General features: G+C 38.9%; 1 protein-coding gene across 1 annotated transcript in view; it reads right to left on the bottom strand.

Annotated features, from left to right (window-relative positions):
- Positions 1-17,402, bottom strand: part of CAMK4 (calcium/calmodulin dependent protein kinase IV) — a 153,242-nt gene that overhangs the window by 85,136 nt on the left and 50,704 nt on the right. Inside the window, exon 2 of the mRNA XM_069002582.1 lies at positions 8,462-8,540. Within this exon, the coding sequence (XP_068858683.1) occupies positions 8,462-8,540 (79 nt within the window). The remainder of the gene's footprint in view (positions 1-8,461; positions 8,541-17,402) is intronic.

Raw genomic sequence — 17,402 nt, forward strand, 5'->3', positions numbered from 1 at the left:
TACCTATAAATTAGGTAAGGAAGAGGAAATATAATACATACTGCCAAATCTTAAAATCTTAACCAAAGGTCTGACTTACTCAAGAATAACACAGCAATTCAATCTAAATGGTGATGGTTAAAAAAAATTATTCTGTATTAAGTGATTTTTACACAATGCCGGCACCTCACGATATCATACAATACAATTTAAAGCAGATTTTAAATAACTTTAAGTACATAGGGCAGGCTTTTACAATTGTAGAAAGGGATTATTTTTTCTTTCCTAAAAGTTGTCCTGACACAATCAATTATTTTTTTGTTTCTTTGCAAGGACTAAAACAACTAGTAAATTTATTTTTCAGTAAAATTTCCACTTTCACTGATGGGTGTCTGATTTCACAGCTTCTAGAGCAAAAATCTACTGGTAACTTAGTGCAGAAAAAAATGTTTTGGTTCTCTCCTATTTTGTAGAGAATTTATGTAAAATTAACTTCTTTGTTCTTCTTTAGACATTTTGCATTCAATGGACTTGTACTCAAAAGCCATTTCTTTTGGACTGTAGTGAATCAGACAGTGGAAGCCAGACTCCCCTCACATATGAGGGAAAGCTGAAAATAAGCAGAGGAAAACTCGAAGTTTTACTGCCTTATTTCTTTATTCAGAATAATTTTGACTGAACTTTTTTTTTGTCTCTCAGTAAAAACATAACAGTGTGAACTGCATATGTATGAGATGATGATGTGGATGAAGAAAAATGAGAAAGCCAGGAAAAATAATAGGTAGTTCTGCAGGTGGAGTGGTAATTAAGTGCTAGTTAAGAAATTACTCTTTCCCTTTAATTACCAAGCAGTGGCCTGTGTGGTGTGCATATGTGTCTGTGTGTATGTGGATGAATAACTCAATGTGTGAGCTAGTTAACAAAAATAGTCCTTTTTAATGATATACAGCGATGTGAAGTTGACTGTTTTCATGTAGGCTTACGTGTACACAATTCTTTCCCTATTTTGAAAAATTTGAAAAATAAATCAGAACATTACACACTAATACAATGTGGGGGAAAAAAATAACCTTAAATATACATATGAATGTGAATATATTCCACACATTTGTAGTCCAAAGAAAAAGGGATACTGCCTTAGCATGTCATACAAATGTCAAGCTCTTGTTTTTTTTGTGGATCAGGTATGTCTGCTAAACTTTATCACCCACAGATATCTGTCCACTATGAGTACTGACAGTTACTTCACCCAATGCAGTTGGATAGATTAAATATAGATATAGAAACACATAGATATAGACAGATATAGCTGTATAAATATAGGCATATACACATAGATGCGTGTATATATATATATATATATATATATATATATATATACACACACACTCATATCTAAGGTTTATAGAGAAACAGGCATATGGAGGCAGGAGGTACTTAAAATATAAATCACAGGCCACATGGCAATAAATAGAAGGTTTAATTTTACAGCTACAAACATACATAATTTTCTCCTGAAGTCAACAAAGGAACAATTTACTAATTCTGATTATGCCAACTGTGATACAAAAGTCTCCGCCCATTCCTCCCCTACCCCTCCCACCCTGACAGTTTTCTTCCTAATCAGTTGGAAAGGCTCAACCAAAAGCAGTGCTCCTTCAAGAAAAAAGACCAAACATTTGCATGAGCCACTTGATAACCACTTAATACCACCAATTCGCTGCAACAGGAAATGAAAAACCCAAAAAGCCAACTATACTCCCTGTAGAGTTGGGACTATAGAGAATTTTTAAATACATATCATATTAACACATAATCTTCTAGTGTGCGTATATAGGTGTTTGCATATGTTTGTATATAAAACATACATGAGTATATACATCACAGAATCACTTGCATTGAAAAGACCTCCAGGATTATCAAATCCAGTCTTTAACCAATCACCACCTTGTCAAAGAGACAGGAGCAATGAGTGTCACATTATCATTTCTTGAACACACCTCCAGGGATGGTGCTTCTACCACCTCCCTGGGCAGCCCATTCTGATGTCTAATCATCCTTCTGTGAAGAAATTCCTCCTGATGTCCAACTAGAACCTCTCATGCTGTAGTTTGAGGCCATTTATTTTCATCCTGTCCCTTGTTACCTGGGAGAAGAGGCCAACCTTCCTCCCACCACAGCCTTCATTCAGACAGTTTTAGAGATCAATACAGTCGCCTGAGCCTCTTTTCTCCAGGCTAGGTGCACCCAGATTCCTCACTTGCTCCTCAAAGAACTTACTCTTGCTCCCCAGCTCCATTCCCTTCTCTGGCACTTCATGTCTTTCTTGCAGTGAAGGGCCCAGACTGGGCAGAGGATTCAAGTTGTGGCCCCAGCAGTGCCAGCACAGTGGGACGGTCTCTGCCCTGGCCTTGTTGTCACATTATTGCTCATCCCAGCCACGTGCCCTTGGTCTTCTTAGCCACCTGGGCACACCTAGCTCATGTTCAGCTGGTTCATGTTCATGTTGACCAGCAGACCCAGATCCTTTTCCACCAGGCAGCTTTCCAGACACTGCCCCAGGCTGTAGCACTGCAGGGGTTGTTGTGACCCAAGGGCAGTACCCGGCACTTTGTCTTGTTGACCGGTCCTTTGGCCTTGGGCCATGGATCCAAACCATCCAGATCCCTCTGCAGAGATTTCCTGCCCTCTAACAGATCAACACTCTAGTCTAACTTAGTCTTTCATCCACAACCTTATGGAGGATACAATAGATTCCCTCATCCAGAGCATCAATAAAGATGTTAAAGAGAAATGGGCCCAACATTGATCCCAGGGGGACACCACCAGTGACCAGATACCAGCTGGATCCAGCACCATTCGCCATCACTCCCTGGGCCCAGCAATCCAGCCAGTTCTTAACCCAGCCAAGAGTGAACCTGCCCAAGCCACGGGCTGCCAGCTTTTCCAGGAGTTTACTGTGGGGGACAGTGTCAAAGGCCTCGCTGAAGTCCGGGTAGATACATCCACAGCCCTCCCCTCATTCACTAAGCAGGTCACCTGATCATAAAAGGAGATCAGGTTGCTCAGGCAGGACCTGCCATTGCTGAACCCCTGCTGGCTGCACCTGGTCTCCTGTCCTGTATGTGCTGTGTGATTGCACTCATGGTCTTCTCCATGACCTTCCCTAGCACTGAGGTCGGGCTCAAAGGCCTGTAGTTCCCTGCATCCATCTTCCAGCCCTTCTTGTGGATGGACATGACATTAGCCAGCCTCCAAATCATCTGGGACCTCCCCAGTTAGATGGGACTGAAGATCAATGATGCAGACCAGCTTGGCAAGCTCCTCCACCAGCTCTCTCAGCACCCTTGCATGAATCCCATCTGGTCCCATGGACTTGTGAGTGTCTAAGTGGCTCAGCAGGTCACTCCCTCCCTCCTCCTGGATTGCACAGGGTCTGTTCTGCTCTCTGTCCCCATCTGCCAGCTCAGGGGCTGGTTCCCTGAGGATAACAGGCCTTACTGTTGAGGTCTGAGGCAAAGAAGGCATTAAGTACCTCAGCCTCTTCCTCATCCTCGGTTCCAGTGTTTGTCTCTGCATCCAATAAAGGGTGGAGATTTTCACTGGCCGCATTTTTGTTGATGTATTTATAAAAACACTTCTCATTATCTTTCACAGCAGTGGCCAGATTAAGGACTATTTGATCTTTCACCTGTCTAATTTTCTCTCTACATGACCAGTGACATCCTTGTACTCTTCTAGAGTTGCCTATCCTTTCTTCCCAATGTACATATATATGTACATATGTGCATGTGTGTCTATATATACATAGGCAAACATAAATGCAATTGAGACTTTTAAAATATGCCTTATGGACCATTATAATCTCTTTCAGACCCTAACGCTAGATAGCCAAGCCAAACCATCCACAAGGAAAGCCTGTTACCTTTACATTTACTCACTGTCCTTTCTGATCCACAGACATAGACTATTTGTTGTCCTCCAATAGTCTAACTCATTTGTCCAATGAGATTAATCCCAGCCCAACTCTTTCTAGAGTGTGCATTGCTTGAAAGCTGTTGCTCTGTTTCTGATCTGAGAAAAAATTGATGGGCCTGAACGCTTGTCTGATTTTGAATATCAACCAGCCTGCAAGAAAAATGCTGCTTCATAAATAATAATTTTGATAAAAGTGCTGCAGAAGTACTATTTAAGCATCACAAACTGTGTGAGGGAGGATACCCACACATAAAAGAAGAGGAAATCAAAATGAAAATTCTCCAAAACAGTCTCTATACTTGCATGCCTCATTGACTGAGACAGACAGGGTCTAATATTTCATAATACTTAATTGTTCTTAGGCGACAGCACCTATCAATTCGAACCTAGAAATATTAATCAGGCTATCCTTCAAAGCATTGCTGAGAAGCAAATCAAATAAATATTTTCTCACTTTTATGAATGAGAAAGTTGAAACCAAAAGAAATACTGGGAATATGCCAGGACCCAAGTTCCACACAACCCAGTCCAGAATCCAATTCTCCTTTCAGCAGAGCATGTTACTTTATTGCAATGGCAGCTCCTAAATTACTTCAGTTGCAGTAGTTAGCACTTGGTAGACTTATAATGTAGGCAGGCACTTGGTGTCTTAGTTTAGAAACCATGTAACAGAGGCCATCTGTTCTCTTCACTATTTTTAAAGCAACTTGTCCAGACTCAGGTACAAAATTTAAGGCGGAGGTGGATCTAATTTCTTGGAAGGCATTCACCTACCCAGATTCTGAGAAAATCTCCAGGCTGCCTAGCTTCCTCAAAACACACCAAAAAGTGGAAAAGCAGATGAGAGACTTCATATAAAAAATAGCACATATGTGTTTGCTCCCTAAGAGAACTGCATTCTTCCAATATGATCCTCATGCTATATGTTGTTTGCAGCAACAACTGTTCCAGAATGACTGGTTTTAAAAATCACATAATTTTTAAGTCTCACCTTTAGAGCAGTAAGAATAATTTTTGTAAGGTGTATGCTAAAGACACTTCACTTTTCTGTAGCACTGAGTAATCAAGAAGGGTAAAATGTATAGTGAAAAGCAAAACAATCTCATATCTGCAATTGCAAGTGTAAAAGTTCATGACAATACTCTGCTCATTTGATGACTTTTTCTGAAGTTCTGTGTGATCTGCTTTCGCTTCTTGCTTCATGAAATATACTTCCCCAAAACCAAATTACATGATTCATATCTTTAAATTTACTACCTGTGTGGAATTTAAGAGTCCTGCTAAACTTAGAAAAAAATCAAATAATGAGCATGCAATACAATCCTGCATTTCAATTATGCTTAGGAACTAAGCACAAAGGTTGGATGAGGATATCACAGGCAATAATTTTGCATGCTTATTCATCTGACCCATTGACGTTGGGTTTTAAACATTTTTTTGATCGGTCTTAAGAACTGTTAAAAATTTTATTTCTTATGCATTAGTGGAGAGTGTTTCTCTTACTAATTCAAAAATCAATTTTTCTTTGGACCTCTTTAACCCTTCTGGCAGTTGTCTTTTAGCAAGTTTAGAAGTTAAAGTTCTAACGTGCCTCTTAGTTTCCCAACTTTGACACTTCAGGTGTGAGAACAAGAGGTGTTCTTTGAACTAAATTTTATTCACCATAAGTGTAATTAAAGGATTTGAAGATACTACTAAACTTGGACTGAATTTGACAAAACTAAAACCAACAGAAAATGGAAGCATTCTGCTTCAATAATTTTGAAGCAGTAAAAGACCTTTTTTTCTCCTCCTTTTGGAATTGTAGAAAATTTTTATTAATGGTTAAGAATTATTAAACCTGTCAACTGAAATACAATATTACAAACACTTTGTTTTATTTTAGTCACATGGAAAAGTTCATATAAATATGTTTTTTTTCTGTTACTCTTTGATGGTTTAACTAGCAAAAAAAAACCCCCTAAACCACAGACAAAACTCCCCCACCCAGAAACTTGCAAATAATCTAGTGCTGTTTTATTAAGCAAGATAGTAAAAACATATTACTTGCAGAACCTCATAGGATGTCAAATCCCTGTACAATCATGTATTCTCAGAACTGGATGATAGGCCTTGCCCGAAATTTTATTTGTTCTTAAATGGGAATGCATTAATCACGCAAAATGAACAATTACTCTTTCTGTTTAAATGAAAAGAACACTGATAGGTATTTTATGTTTCTTGCAGTCTGTTCCTAGCACACTACTTCAATCCTAAAGGATCATATGTTCTTATCTAAGCCATTCCCATGGGATAAAAGTAATAATTTCTAATGCTTTACTTCAAATTACAACACTTTAGTTATCATCACTCACAAATCTGAAGCTGCCCATCAGCCACCAGCCTCCTAATCACACATCACTTGTTATCACTTCTAGAACAATCTGGACCACCCTATCCCTGTCCCTCACCCTGTTTTTACAGAGAGTCAGTCTTGTTCAGAGCAGCAGACTGTTTCCATTCAGTCAGTTTGAATGGAAAAATCAAGAGTATTTGCTCTTCTGTCATCTGCCTTTGTCTTCTAACTTCATGTGCTCTTCAGAGTTCCCTTATATGCATTTAAGAAAGAAATTGAAGAAATAGACTTTATCAAAAATAATCACAGGCTCTTCTTTTCCTCCTAACCCTTTTCCTCCACTATTGAACTGCCATCCTTTTTTTCTAGTTGTTTTCAAAAAGCCAACAGGAAACTTAAGCCAGTCAACATTTTAGTAGATGACTTGGCCCACATGCGGTTATTTTTATACTGAGTTACTTTGAGCAAAGATCAGCTCTCCTGCTGTAGGAGCACTCTAACACAGATAGTTCTGTCCCTGTGATAATAATTATCTCTCCAAATTGGACAGACACAAGCAGTGGCACTCCTTAAAGCATTGTCTCCCATGTTCTCATTTATACAGAAAAGCTCAGTTGTGTAAGAGGATTACTTGTTTTCATAGCAAAACATCCCAAAGTGCATTAACTACACTGGGAACAACTCAGCTCTGTGAACTGCTTAACCACACTGCTAATATAACCAAGGGTGCATTAAGCCAAGCTATTGCTGATGTGAAAACAACTTACATAACTACAGTCTTCTTTGCCATTTTTCCTACACTTCAACAAAAAAAGGAAAAAATCTGTGTTACAGTAACTCTACCAAGGTCTAAACTGACTAGTTTCAGACACAAATAAATAGATCTAGCATAAATGTGGCAATTGTGAACATGAATTAATTTTCATGAAGGCAAAAAACAAAAAACAGAGAAATATTTTTAAGAAATATAGTTCTTCCTAGTGCATTTCAGGATGAGAATTATAGGACAGTATACTCCTAAAATATTATGTAAATCAATGGCATAATGAACTGATGAAACCTCAAAAATTCTCTGCTCTTCCATTGGAAAGGCAGACCATAAGCTGCAGCAATGCGCACGCTCTGCTTCTTCCAGTGCACAGATGCAAATTCAAAAGCAGCACACACAACTGAATCTTTGTGCCAGTTTAAACCTTGGCTTACGTTCAAAGATGACAAATTAATGCCAACATTTTACTCATGTGAAACCCACTCATTACGTCTTGCACTGAGACCACCAGTGAAGTCACCACTTAGACATGTTTATACCTACCCACCCATCCTTAAGGTTCTACAGTGAACGTTCCTGAACATTATGGAATAATGAATGATCTAACACTGGAGTAAACTGAATCAAAATCATTCATGAATAAATATCATGTCCATGCCTCACAGCTTGCTTGCTTTCTCTCAGACTTCTCTTCCCATCCTAAGAATGTGAGCTGCTCTACCCTGTGTCCCACACTGTCTTTCTGCATGAAGTCTCTCAGTCCATAACTTGCCTTTCCTCTCCTAGTGTCTCTTCTTGTTTTCCACCATCTATTTTTTAGAACACACAAAAATAGCTGTAGTATAAGTGTGACATATATGGAGCTCTAAAAATAAATTACCGTCTCAACTGGTTCTCTAGCAATTTCATAGTGGTAAAAAAACCTCTACAAAATTTTTAATTTTACTTGGGTTTGAATTTGTATTTTAATCAGTTTCTGGAAAAGGATTAATTGTGTCGTGGCATTTTTTGAGCAAAACAACATATTAAAGAAAAAACACTGAACATTTAAATAATTCAAGGTGTCCTTTTTGGCTTTTTTAGTGAAAGAAAAAGACATATATTTTCTAACAGGTTTTTTCCAAATCCAAGTGTATACAGACACCATCAGCTGAAGGTACAAGCCAGATTTGTGGGGATAAGGCATTCCCAGCACAGTACTGTTACCTCTAACAGCTGTTTTAATCATGAGGAGCCAAAACTCACTCATGGAAAATACAAGCTTATCAGGGTCCTAAATCTAGCACATTTTCCCCACATGAATAAACTGCACCAAAAAAAACCAACAAAAAACCAACCCAGAGAAAATCCCAAACATATTCCAAAGCAAAGCAAAGCAAAACAAACCAAAAATGACTTACTGTCTTCTTCAACATTTTGACGGCGTAAGGTTTCTGGGTCCCTTTCTGCCTGCATCTGTAGACAATGGATGTAGCCCCACTAAATTAAAAAAAAAAAAAAAAAAAAAAAAAAAGGAAGAATAGTTGAGTTGTACATACAACTCTTCAAATCTGTCAATAAACAGAGTTTCCTACATTTTCTACTCCTCCCAGTTTGGGCAAAACAACCTCACTTTTCCCCACAGATGCAATAAACCCTCCCCCCCAAAACCCAAGAAGTGTCAAAACTTCTCTGTGTTTAACCAGTGAACTGAGGTTGCAAGAGTTTAACATCCTTCTTGGTCACACCTCTTCTGTCTCATGGCAGTTCCTCGATGTTTCCTTAGATAATCGAGAGAACACATCTTGCCTTTGGTAGGGCAACACATTTGCAACAATTAGTTACATTGTGGGTTTTTTTTCACTAATTGTTGATGGCAGCAATGGTGAGACAGAAGAGATGGTTTTTGCGCTGCTCCTTGCCCAGCGGCCCAAATGGTCAAATTTGGCACCAAATGGAGCAAGCAGCACTTTGCGTTAATTCAGTGGAAACTGGTGGGACTTGTTCACAGCAAAAGTGGACTGGGCTTACATCTTCAGTTTGTCTTTAAGGTGTAGTCACTTGAATGTGTTGTCTGAGTGCTCCTAACGTAAAATTATGGCTCTGCTGGGTGGAAGGCACTTCTCTGAGTGGGAAGTTGGGCCAGATGGTCTCCAGAAGCAGGTTCAATTTGCTGCGCTTTACTTGTTACTGTCACAGAAGGACCCTGTACTCTATGAATTACTTAAACAGAGGTGAAATCTCTGGCAAACTTATACTGGTTACAAACCATTCAGATACTTTTGTATTCTACCACAAAATGGATGCAGTGAAGCACCATCACTGAATTTAAGGCATTTTTGGAAGCTTCCTGCCCTCAGATTTGTCACCTACTCCAAGACTCAGCACTTCCAAGTAGCTGCATATTTTTAAGGTAGAGGGGACTGCAGTTATCATATATGACCTCCTGAACAACCATTGCAGAACTGCATACAGCAATTCTGCAGTGAGCAAATTCCCATACATACCACATTCCATATTGCACTGCAGATCCCTCTGAGACAAGAGAAACCCATCTCAGTAACTACAGGAGACAAGCAGAAGCTGCACAATGACAGGAGCAGCTTTCTTTTAAGTAGTAGAATGGCATATCCATGCTCAACTATAGGATTAAAGCTGTGGTGCAAACTTCATTATTCTGGGTGCTGTACAAAACTGCCAGGGGTGCCCTGCACTTCTCCCTCCTCAGCACAGGCCAGAGACGTGCCAGACCAGGCTCTGAGTAGTCACGTCCTTATTTTCATAAGTACATGAGTGAGCACAAGAACTGGCATTTGATTGAGATTTATTTCAGAAACACCTCTTCATAAGGAAAGGTCACCTGTGGCAAGGGTTATGCAGCTCAGTCATCTGAGGGCTTTTCTTCACCACGTATAAATTAATCTTCACTTCATCTCAAATGCTAAAATGATTAGTCTTTCATAAAAGTATATTGATAAACGTGTGGGAGTACTGAGAGCTTCAGTGACTCCCAAAATCATTACATGAATTTAATTAGATCTCCTCTCCTTGGCTAAGTCTCAAAAGACTCTATTTAGCATGAAGAAAAATATACCACATTAAAAAAACCCTCACATCTTTTACATCCAACAAAAAATGTTAAAAGATGGAATTCTAAGAACCTGATGTGATAAGCTTTATATCTCTAGTATTTCACTACAGGATTGCAATGGAGAAGTCAGTGCACAAACTGCAAATCATTCCTGTACCCTGCTTCACATATGTAGAGTGCAGTATAATTATTAAACTCATTAGTTTACATATGTTCTTACAAAGCAGGCAACAAACCTTCTAGAAATGATTGTATTCAGGTGAGGGCAGAATTAGATAAGCTATCCAGCTGATGATCCAAATAAATGGAAGACCATTCCTGTGCACTCTTTCCTGTGCATTCTCTTGGTGTTTGCTGCTGTGGCAATGGAGCACAGTCTCTGTCTCTCAGCATTTGCTTTACCATTTGCAACCTGGTGCTGCAAAATCTTCCACGTGAATAAGAGCCTAGCCACTAGAACACCCCAGATTATTTAACTGTCTTAGTGATGAGATGGACAGCTACACAAGCAAGGACAGATAGCATCACACCACCTTTAACAGTTCATTTGACTGTGCCCAAAACTGGAAGACAGTCAGCAAAATGCTTGAAAGAGGTGTAAGACAGCCCGGAGAGACTATCCAGTTGAGCAGTTTGACATCAGGCTCATTAGTCAATATTCAAAACACACACAGAGGAGCTACTTTAGAAATTATTCTCTATTGTACAGATTTCTGCATATCCCTGGAGTCCTCATTTGGTGCAAAATTGATGACAAGGTATTGCAAGGTTTGGGAACACTAAGAAAGAGTTTGCTTTTGGTTTATGTGGCTATGCCCAGCTCTGACAGACATTCTCCCACCAGACAGGAGAGAGAACACCTAACATGAGCTGACAACCAACACTGTTTTCCTCTTCCATGCCAGAAACCAGTACAGGAAATTAGGAACAGGATGGCAACCTTCTCACACCACGCCTGGTGCAAAATGTAGCAGAGAGCTATTCCAGTATGGACCCGATTCCTTGTTTCTTTGGTGGTAACAGGATATGTTTGCTTCTCCACAGTTAAAAAAAAAATAAAATAGGGAAGGGGATGCTAGCATGTGAGTGTGCAAACAGAACTGCCTCATGCAAATCAGAGTGGTTTGCTTTGCTTCCTTTTTTGGCTCCCTGCTGGAGCTTTCTGCTGAAGCTTTCTGCTGAATCAGCACATCCAGCTTTCCTGAGACTGTGTGACTTGGAAGGTCACCAACTGGAGCAATTCAAGCTTTCACCACCAAAGAGCAGTGGGAAGATTCAGCTGCAAGACTCTCATGTGAAGCTGAAACACTCAGAGAGCTGCTAATTGTAGCCTCTTGCCCCTACCCTAAGTTTTTTCAACCTCAAACCTTGACTGCCCTCAACCGGCCTCCCAGAACGTCCTCCGGAATCTGCATCAACTGAAAACTTCATTGATACATTTGGTCAGAATACACAAATGAACAGAAACCAAGAAACCTTGTGGCAACATGCCACTCCCCTCAGGCATGGAAATTATGGCCAGACAGGCAGACCACAAGCTTCTCAGTGTCCCACTCCCTGCAGGGGGTGTTTCGCTTTGTCCGAATGATAAATAAATAGTGTTACAGAAAAAGGTCACCTATACTCAATGGTTAAGGCACTTATTTGATAAGCAGCAGACAACAGCTCTAGAGAGTGTTTAATGCTATCCCATTACGAGTTTAAATGGGAGAAACTGAGAGGGCCCTGAGCCCAAGCAGCTGATAATCACTTGCAGAAGTACACTGCAGTGTGGGACAGACAAGTGACCCATTACCAATTCAGGCTAGAAACCAGAAATTATGTCTCCCATATTCCACAAGATTACTCCTTATATTGTGTTTGCCTATTTAAAATGGATTCTGTCAGCTTTTGCCTCTTTGTATTTAGTGAATATATACAAACACAGCTACCTTTGCTTATATATATATACATTTATATGAAATATTTATTATATTTGTATATGTAAGTGTGTATTTATTTACTTCCAACAAAAATGAGGCTTAAAGGAACATCCAGCTGCTGTTTTTTTGCACCTTTGCCTGGAAACAGTCTACCTGGAATCAAAACATAAATTATTTGAAGTTGGCTGTAACAAGAAATAGGGGAGAGAAAAACATAGGCATATTCTTGGAATACAGAGTTGACCAAGCTAGAGAATAGTAATTAGGATTGTTGAAAATATTGTCATTCTCCTTTACTGGCACATGTGTTTCTGTCTGGAAAGCTGCTTAATGATTGTGTTAAAGATTTGCTTTTGAAAGCCCAGGTATAACTGTGAACATGCTAAAGAACAGCAACAACAACAGATCCTTTTACTGTGAACATGCCACATGCTCTACTACAAAAATGTGTTTCCTCATCTACATATATATATATGTATATATGTATCAAACTTAGAAAAAAAATGAAAATAATGTATGCATCTTAACTATTTGGTCATAATGGACAACAAGAACCCTCAATTTTGTGATGCCACCTACAATGAGGATGACAACACATGAGAAAGATCGTGATGTCCTATGCATAAAATGTGTCACAGCTGCAGCACACACAACTCAGTATTAGCACAGAAATAGTTTTCCTGAAGCACAAATACTTCAGTGACATGATAAATTCACTCACCCATTAGTCAAGCATGTATGTAAGTACCACAAAATATATCAGAGTAGACTAAAACTCAATAACTGACCTCTGCATGTGTGTTGTTTTACACACAAACTTGAAAAATGCTTTCAAAATATTTAAAATGTGCAAAACCTTCTGGCGCCTCTGCACCTCCTTCTCAATAGACAATTGTTTAAGCATTCTGGATTATTTTCCTTATTATGATCCACAGGTGTTACCGAGTTCCCAATTATTTCAGAAGGACACTGTTTTAAATGTTAGGCAACAGCACCATAGTGCCCTGCCTGTGCTAAGGACTCCAGACTGCAAAACTGAGAGAAAAAGCATGGCCACACTTCAAATATATGCAGTCAAAAATAGTGGCGTCAGCACAGATGGAAGGAAGGCAGGGATGCCCAGGAGGGGTGTTAAGGAGGTGGAAGTGATCAGGAGAATTTGCACATAAAGGAGAAAATGGAATTTGCAGGATCCTGCAGTGGAGCCTGGCAGAGAGAGAAAAGACATAACAAGAAAAGACAGAATTTGACCCAGTTTGCAAAAAACATTTCTTCCCCAAAATCCACAAAAAGCGTCTGCCTCTGAAACAGGAAAGGCAACCAAAATGAAATGCAGCCATATGTTTACTTGGCTACAGGTAAGTAATAAAAGTAAATTCCTTGAGCTGCAGGTTTTAAAATAAAATAACACTCACTGGCAGTAATTTCACTGTAAGCAGGAAATTTGGTCTTTTCAAAAGTAGGTCAGCATTTCCACACCATGCCCACTCATCCTGGTTTTTATATTGCCTTTTGAATCAACTCATTACAAATACACTGCTCGATGTAATCTCCTGTAAATTTTATTTGGATTAAATTCCTTAAGTTCTGAATTGATTTTTTAAAAAATAAATCCGTTTGTGCTTTGTGCAGTCAAACAATGGCTACACAATCTAATTTGTCCAATAAAAATGGGTGAAAGAATGATCGGTCTCCAGAAAACTGTACCTGGTACAAAGCCATGGAAATCTGTGCCGCCAAAACTGCAGAAAGAGATCAAAGTCCACTACAGGTTGCCACAAAGAATACTGATTTCTTTGTACCATTTACAGAAGTATAAAGTTAAAACACATTAATTTACTCTTAGATATACACTAAAAGGTCAAAAATGGGTTTATAGAAATGAAATTACTATTCCTAGACTTCAAAATTAAACATCCTGTTTGAAGTTAAAAGACTGGACAGAACAACAACAAAAAAGAGAAAATCTATTAACACTAAGAATTAAATTTCGTTTAAAAATGCATATTCCATGGCATTACTAATATTTCCTTCACTTTAGAAAGTACATACATGTAAATTTGGAAATTCTCTCAACTTGGATTTCATGTGGAATTATCAAACAAACTCTTTTTACAGTAGTCTGACAAACAATTCATAAATTACTCTAATCTCAAAGCTTCTTCTAAATATCAACATCTACATATACAGGACTTGCAGGCAATTGCAAGCAACTGCAGCCCTCCCTTTACCCTCATTATTTCATGACTTGTAAACAGAATGGAAAATTTCACAAAACATATATAATTTAGGAGTAGCAAAAAGCCTTGGAATCCCACATTCTATAAGGAATAAAACAAGTCTTTAAAGAAGGCAAGGCTAGTGGAAAAAATGTACACAGTTCTGAAAAGGAAATCTAATTCCACTGCATTCCAGAGTTCTGTCCGGTTTGATTTTGAGAATGAAAACATCCATACTTTGCAGGTTTTGATTTCTTTTTCCTAATTTGTTGTTGTTGTTGTTGTTGTTGTTGTTGTTGTTGTTGTTTTTTTGAGGTTTTTTACTTTTTGACTTTTGGCTGCTGAGTTGATTTTCTAATATATAAGGTGAAAGGACTTTTTAGCAATTGTTCAGGCTGGCCTGCAGAGGCAATGCAATAGTCCAACAAGATATTTTTTATATTCAGCCTTCACTGCATTCAACAGATAAAAGAAGCCTTAGATAAGGACAACAAAACACATACAGTATTTTTAAAAAACTGTAATCAAACTAGTGCTTGCCAATAGTCTTGAACCTGTAACTGCCACAGATAATAATTCATAGAACTGAAATTCTTTTGACATGGGGTAGGTTGGCTGGTGAAACACTAATTATAATGCAGCAGTTCAAGTCACTCCTGCTGTGGTGGCTGAACCAGCAGCTGATAATTCTAACTTGGTTCCAGCAGGGCTCCTCCCTCAAGTGTTGCAGGAAATTTATAGAAAAAGACCTCTATCCCACAAAGAGTCTAAACACATTGTTACATCTGACACTATTGCCTTTTTAAACCACAGGAGTTCAGTTAGAAGTTAAATTATCTGCATTCTTTCATATCCATATTAACATTAGATAATTTCCTCCACCTCAAATGCTACTTCTTAAATTTCAGTTTAGCTGAAAGGTAAATATTGAGGACCAGAAGGAGACCACCAACACTGAGTCTGGCTTCCCTCCTTTCACTGACTGAATCAGCTGACCCCAACTTACTAAAAGAATAAGAATCATTATCTCAGGCATTAATTTGAAAGCACAGCTGCAAAACTCAAACTACACTGAATTCCAGAGGTTACTGCCATACCATGAGTAGATTGTTCCCCTTGGAGTAACCCAACTTCCTGAAAGTTGGTTCCTGAACCAAACTTCAGGTATGATTGCTGAAATGCAGATATGAGGTGAAGATTAGAGCACTTTGTACAGCCCTGTGTAAGAAAAGTGTATAGAAAATACCTTCACCATTTCTTCTTTTTCCTTTAGCCCCTCTAAAATGTTGGGTCAGACTGCACATAGGAATAGCTGTATTTCTAAAACATTCTCAGTAGGAAATTCAATTTCTTTCCTACCAAGTCAGAAAAAGACATGTCACTTAAACTTGGCTGAAACTGGACTTGTAATAATGTGGAGTGACTTTTCAACATGAAGCTCTTGCAGTCCAACAGACCCAGAAAGTGATCTTGAATATTTTATTTGGGAACAACTTTTCCTTGAGACTGCTCTTCTTTTTTCAGGGACTGAAGAGTACTTAGCTACCTGTGTTAAAGCAGTTCAGTGAAATGGGGAGAGCAAAGAAAAGGGGGTGAAGAGTGGACTGAGATAAGCCATTCATGTTTTTGTCCTTGGTACCAAACTTTGGACACAGCAGGACAAATTTTCCAACTCACATGCTTACACTACCTGTGCAAGATGCAGACCCAGATCCTTAGATTGGAAGTCTCAAGAATTTTCTCACAGCCACAGATGCTGTGCACACACTTTCTTCTTTCCATGACATGGCCTGCCTGGCTCCTGCTGAGTCCTACACAAAGCCTGACAACTGAAACTATCCAGTGAACTCACCCCTCCTGGGAATACATATGCCTTATTTAAAGCACCATTTAAACCTCTGTCTCACAAGCAGCACTTTTTTCCCCTCCTCCTCTTGAAAGATACTGATGAAGAAAAAACATGATTTATTTGAACGTAATGAAGAGTGTTATGTGAGGAGAAAAGAGCCCTGAGCAGTAAAAACTTTGTAAAACCTCCTGTGTTGAGAGCCCTTCTTTCCTGGGCCATTGCAGAATTACCTGCCTGGGTTTTTTTCCTGGCGACATATTCCTTCATCAGGAAGTGTTTTAAACAGCCTGCACTTTGAACAGGTGTCAATGTCCTTGATTGCTGCTCTTCATGACAATCTCCAGATGCAGGAGGCAGACTGGCCTTTGCACTAAATGACAACATGTAGCAGCATGAACATCTGTACACTCTGAACCTGGTTCTCCTGGTCAAGGGAAGGGAAGCAGTATGGAGTTACCGACTTTTAACAGCTTGCTCTGTACATAGAAAAGTAACCCTTTGAAATCAGACAGGGAAAAATTCATGTCTGCACATCTAAATCTAGCTTTGAACAAACTTTACAACCTGTGAGTTTAGGCCTAGTCATTTTTGGGGGATTCTGAAAGCTCTTGTGCCCATGTGTATCCTCAACAGCCCTCTTTTTGGTTAGTTACACAGCTTTCTCCTTGGAAGTTTGTGTTGTGCTGAATCATCAATTCCTATGCAGTGTCTTCTCTGAAATAAATTGCTTTTGCCAAGAAATGTATGGTCAGTGCCAGCCCAGGATTCTTTACTACAAAGCAACAAACAAAATTTTAATATATGTCGGATTCAAAAGTTCTTGTGTTTTTTTTTTTTAGCTACTCTGTATATTTTCTTCTTTAAACCTGGTGGGGCAGACATTTCTAATCATATGCTATAAGACTAAAAGCCAGGCAACACAAAAGAGTTTGGAGGAATATATAATATTTTGCCATTACTCCCTAAATTAATATGTGTTATAATGTTTTCTATATTCTGATCATACTTACATATATTCTCAAAATATAAACTGAAATAGCTGATCTTCCATAATAGACAGCACTTTTAGTCTGTCATTTCGTAACAGTAAGAAAACGTAATTTGCCATTATCATAACAATAATCTGCAGACTTAATGCTTGGCTGTAATTTCACTGCATTAACACAGCTAGAGAAGAAAGATGAAGCTGCTGCAGAGAGAGGTTATTACTACTTACAAAACAGAAAAATATTCTTGAGAAAATGGAGATGGCCTTAAGGCATATACTCTGATGCAGGTTTT

Source organism: Aphelocoma coerulescens (genome assembly GCF_041296385.1).
Source record: "Aphelocoma coerulescens isolate FSJ_1873_10779 chromosome Z unlocalized genomic scaffold, UR_Acoe_1.0 ChrZ_unloc_scaf_1, whole genome shotgun sequence".
NCBI classification, from domain to species: domain Eukaryota; kingdom Metazoa; phylum Chordata; class Aves; order Passeriformes; family Corvidae; genus Aphelocoma; species Aphelocoma coerulescens.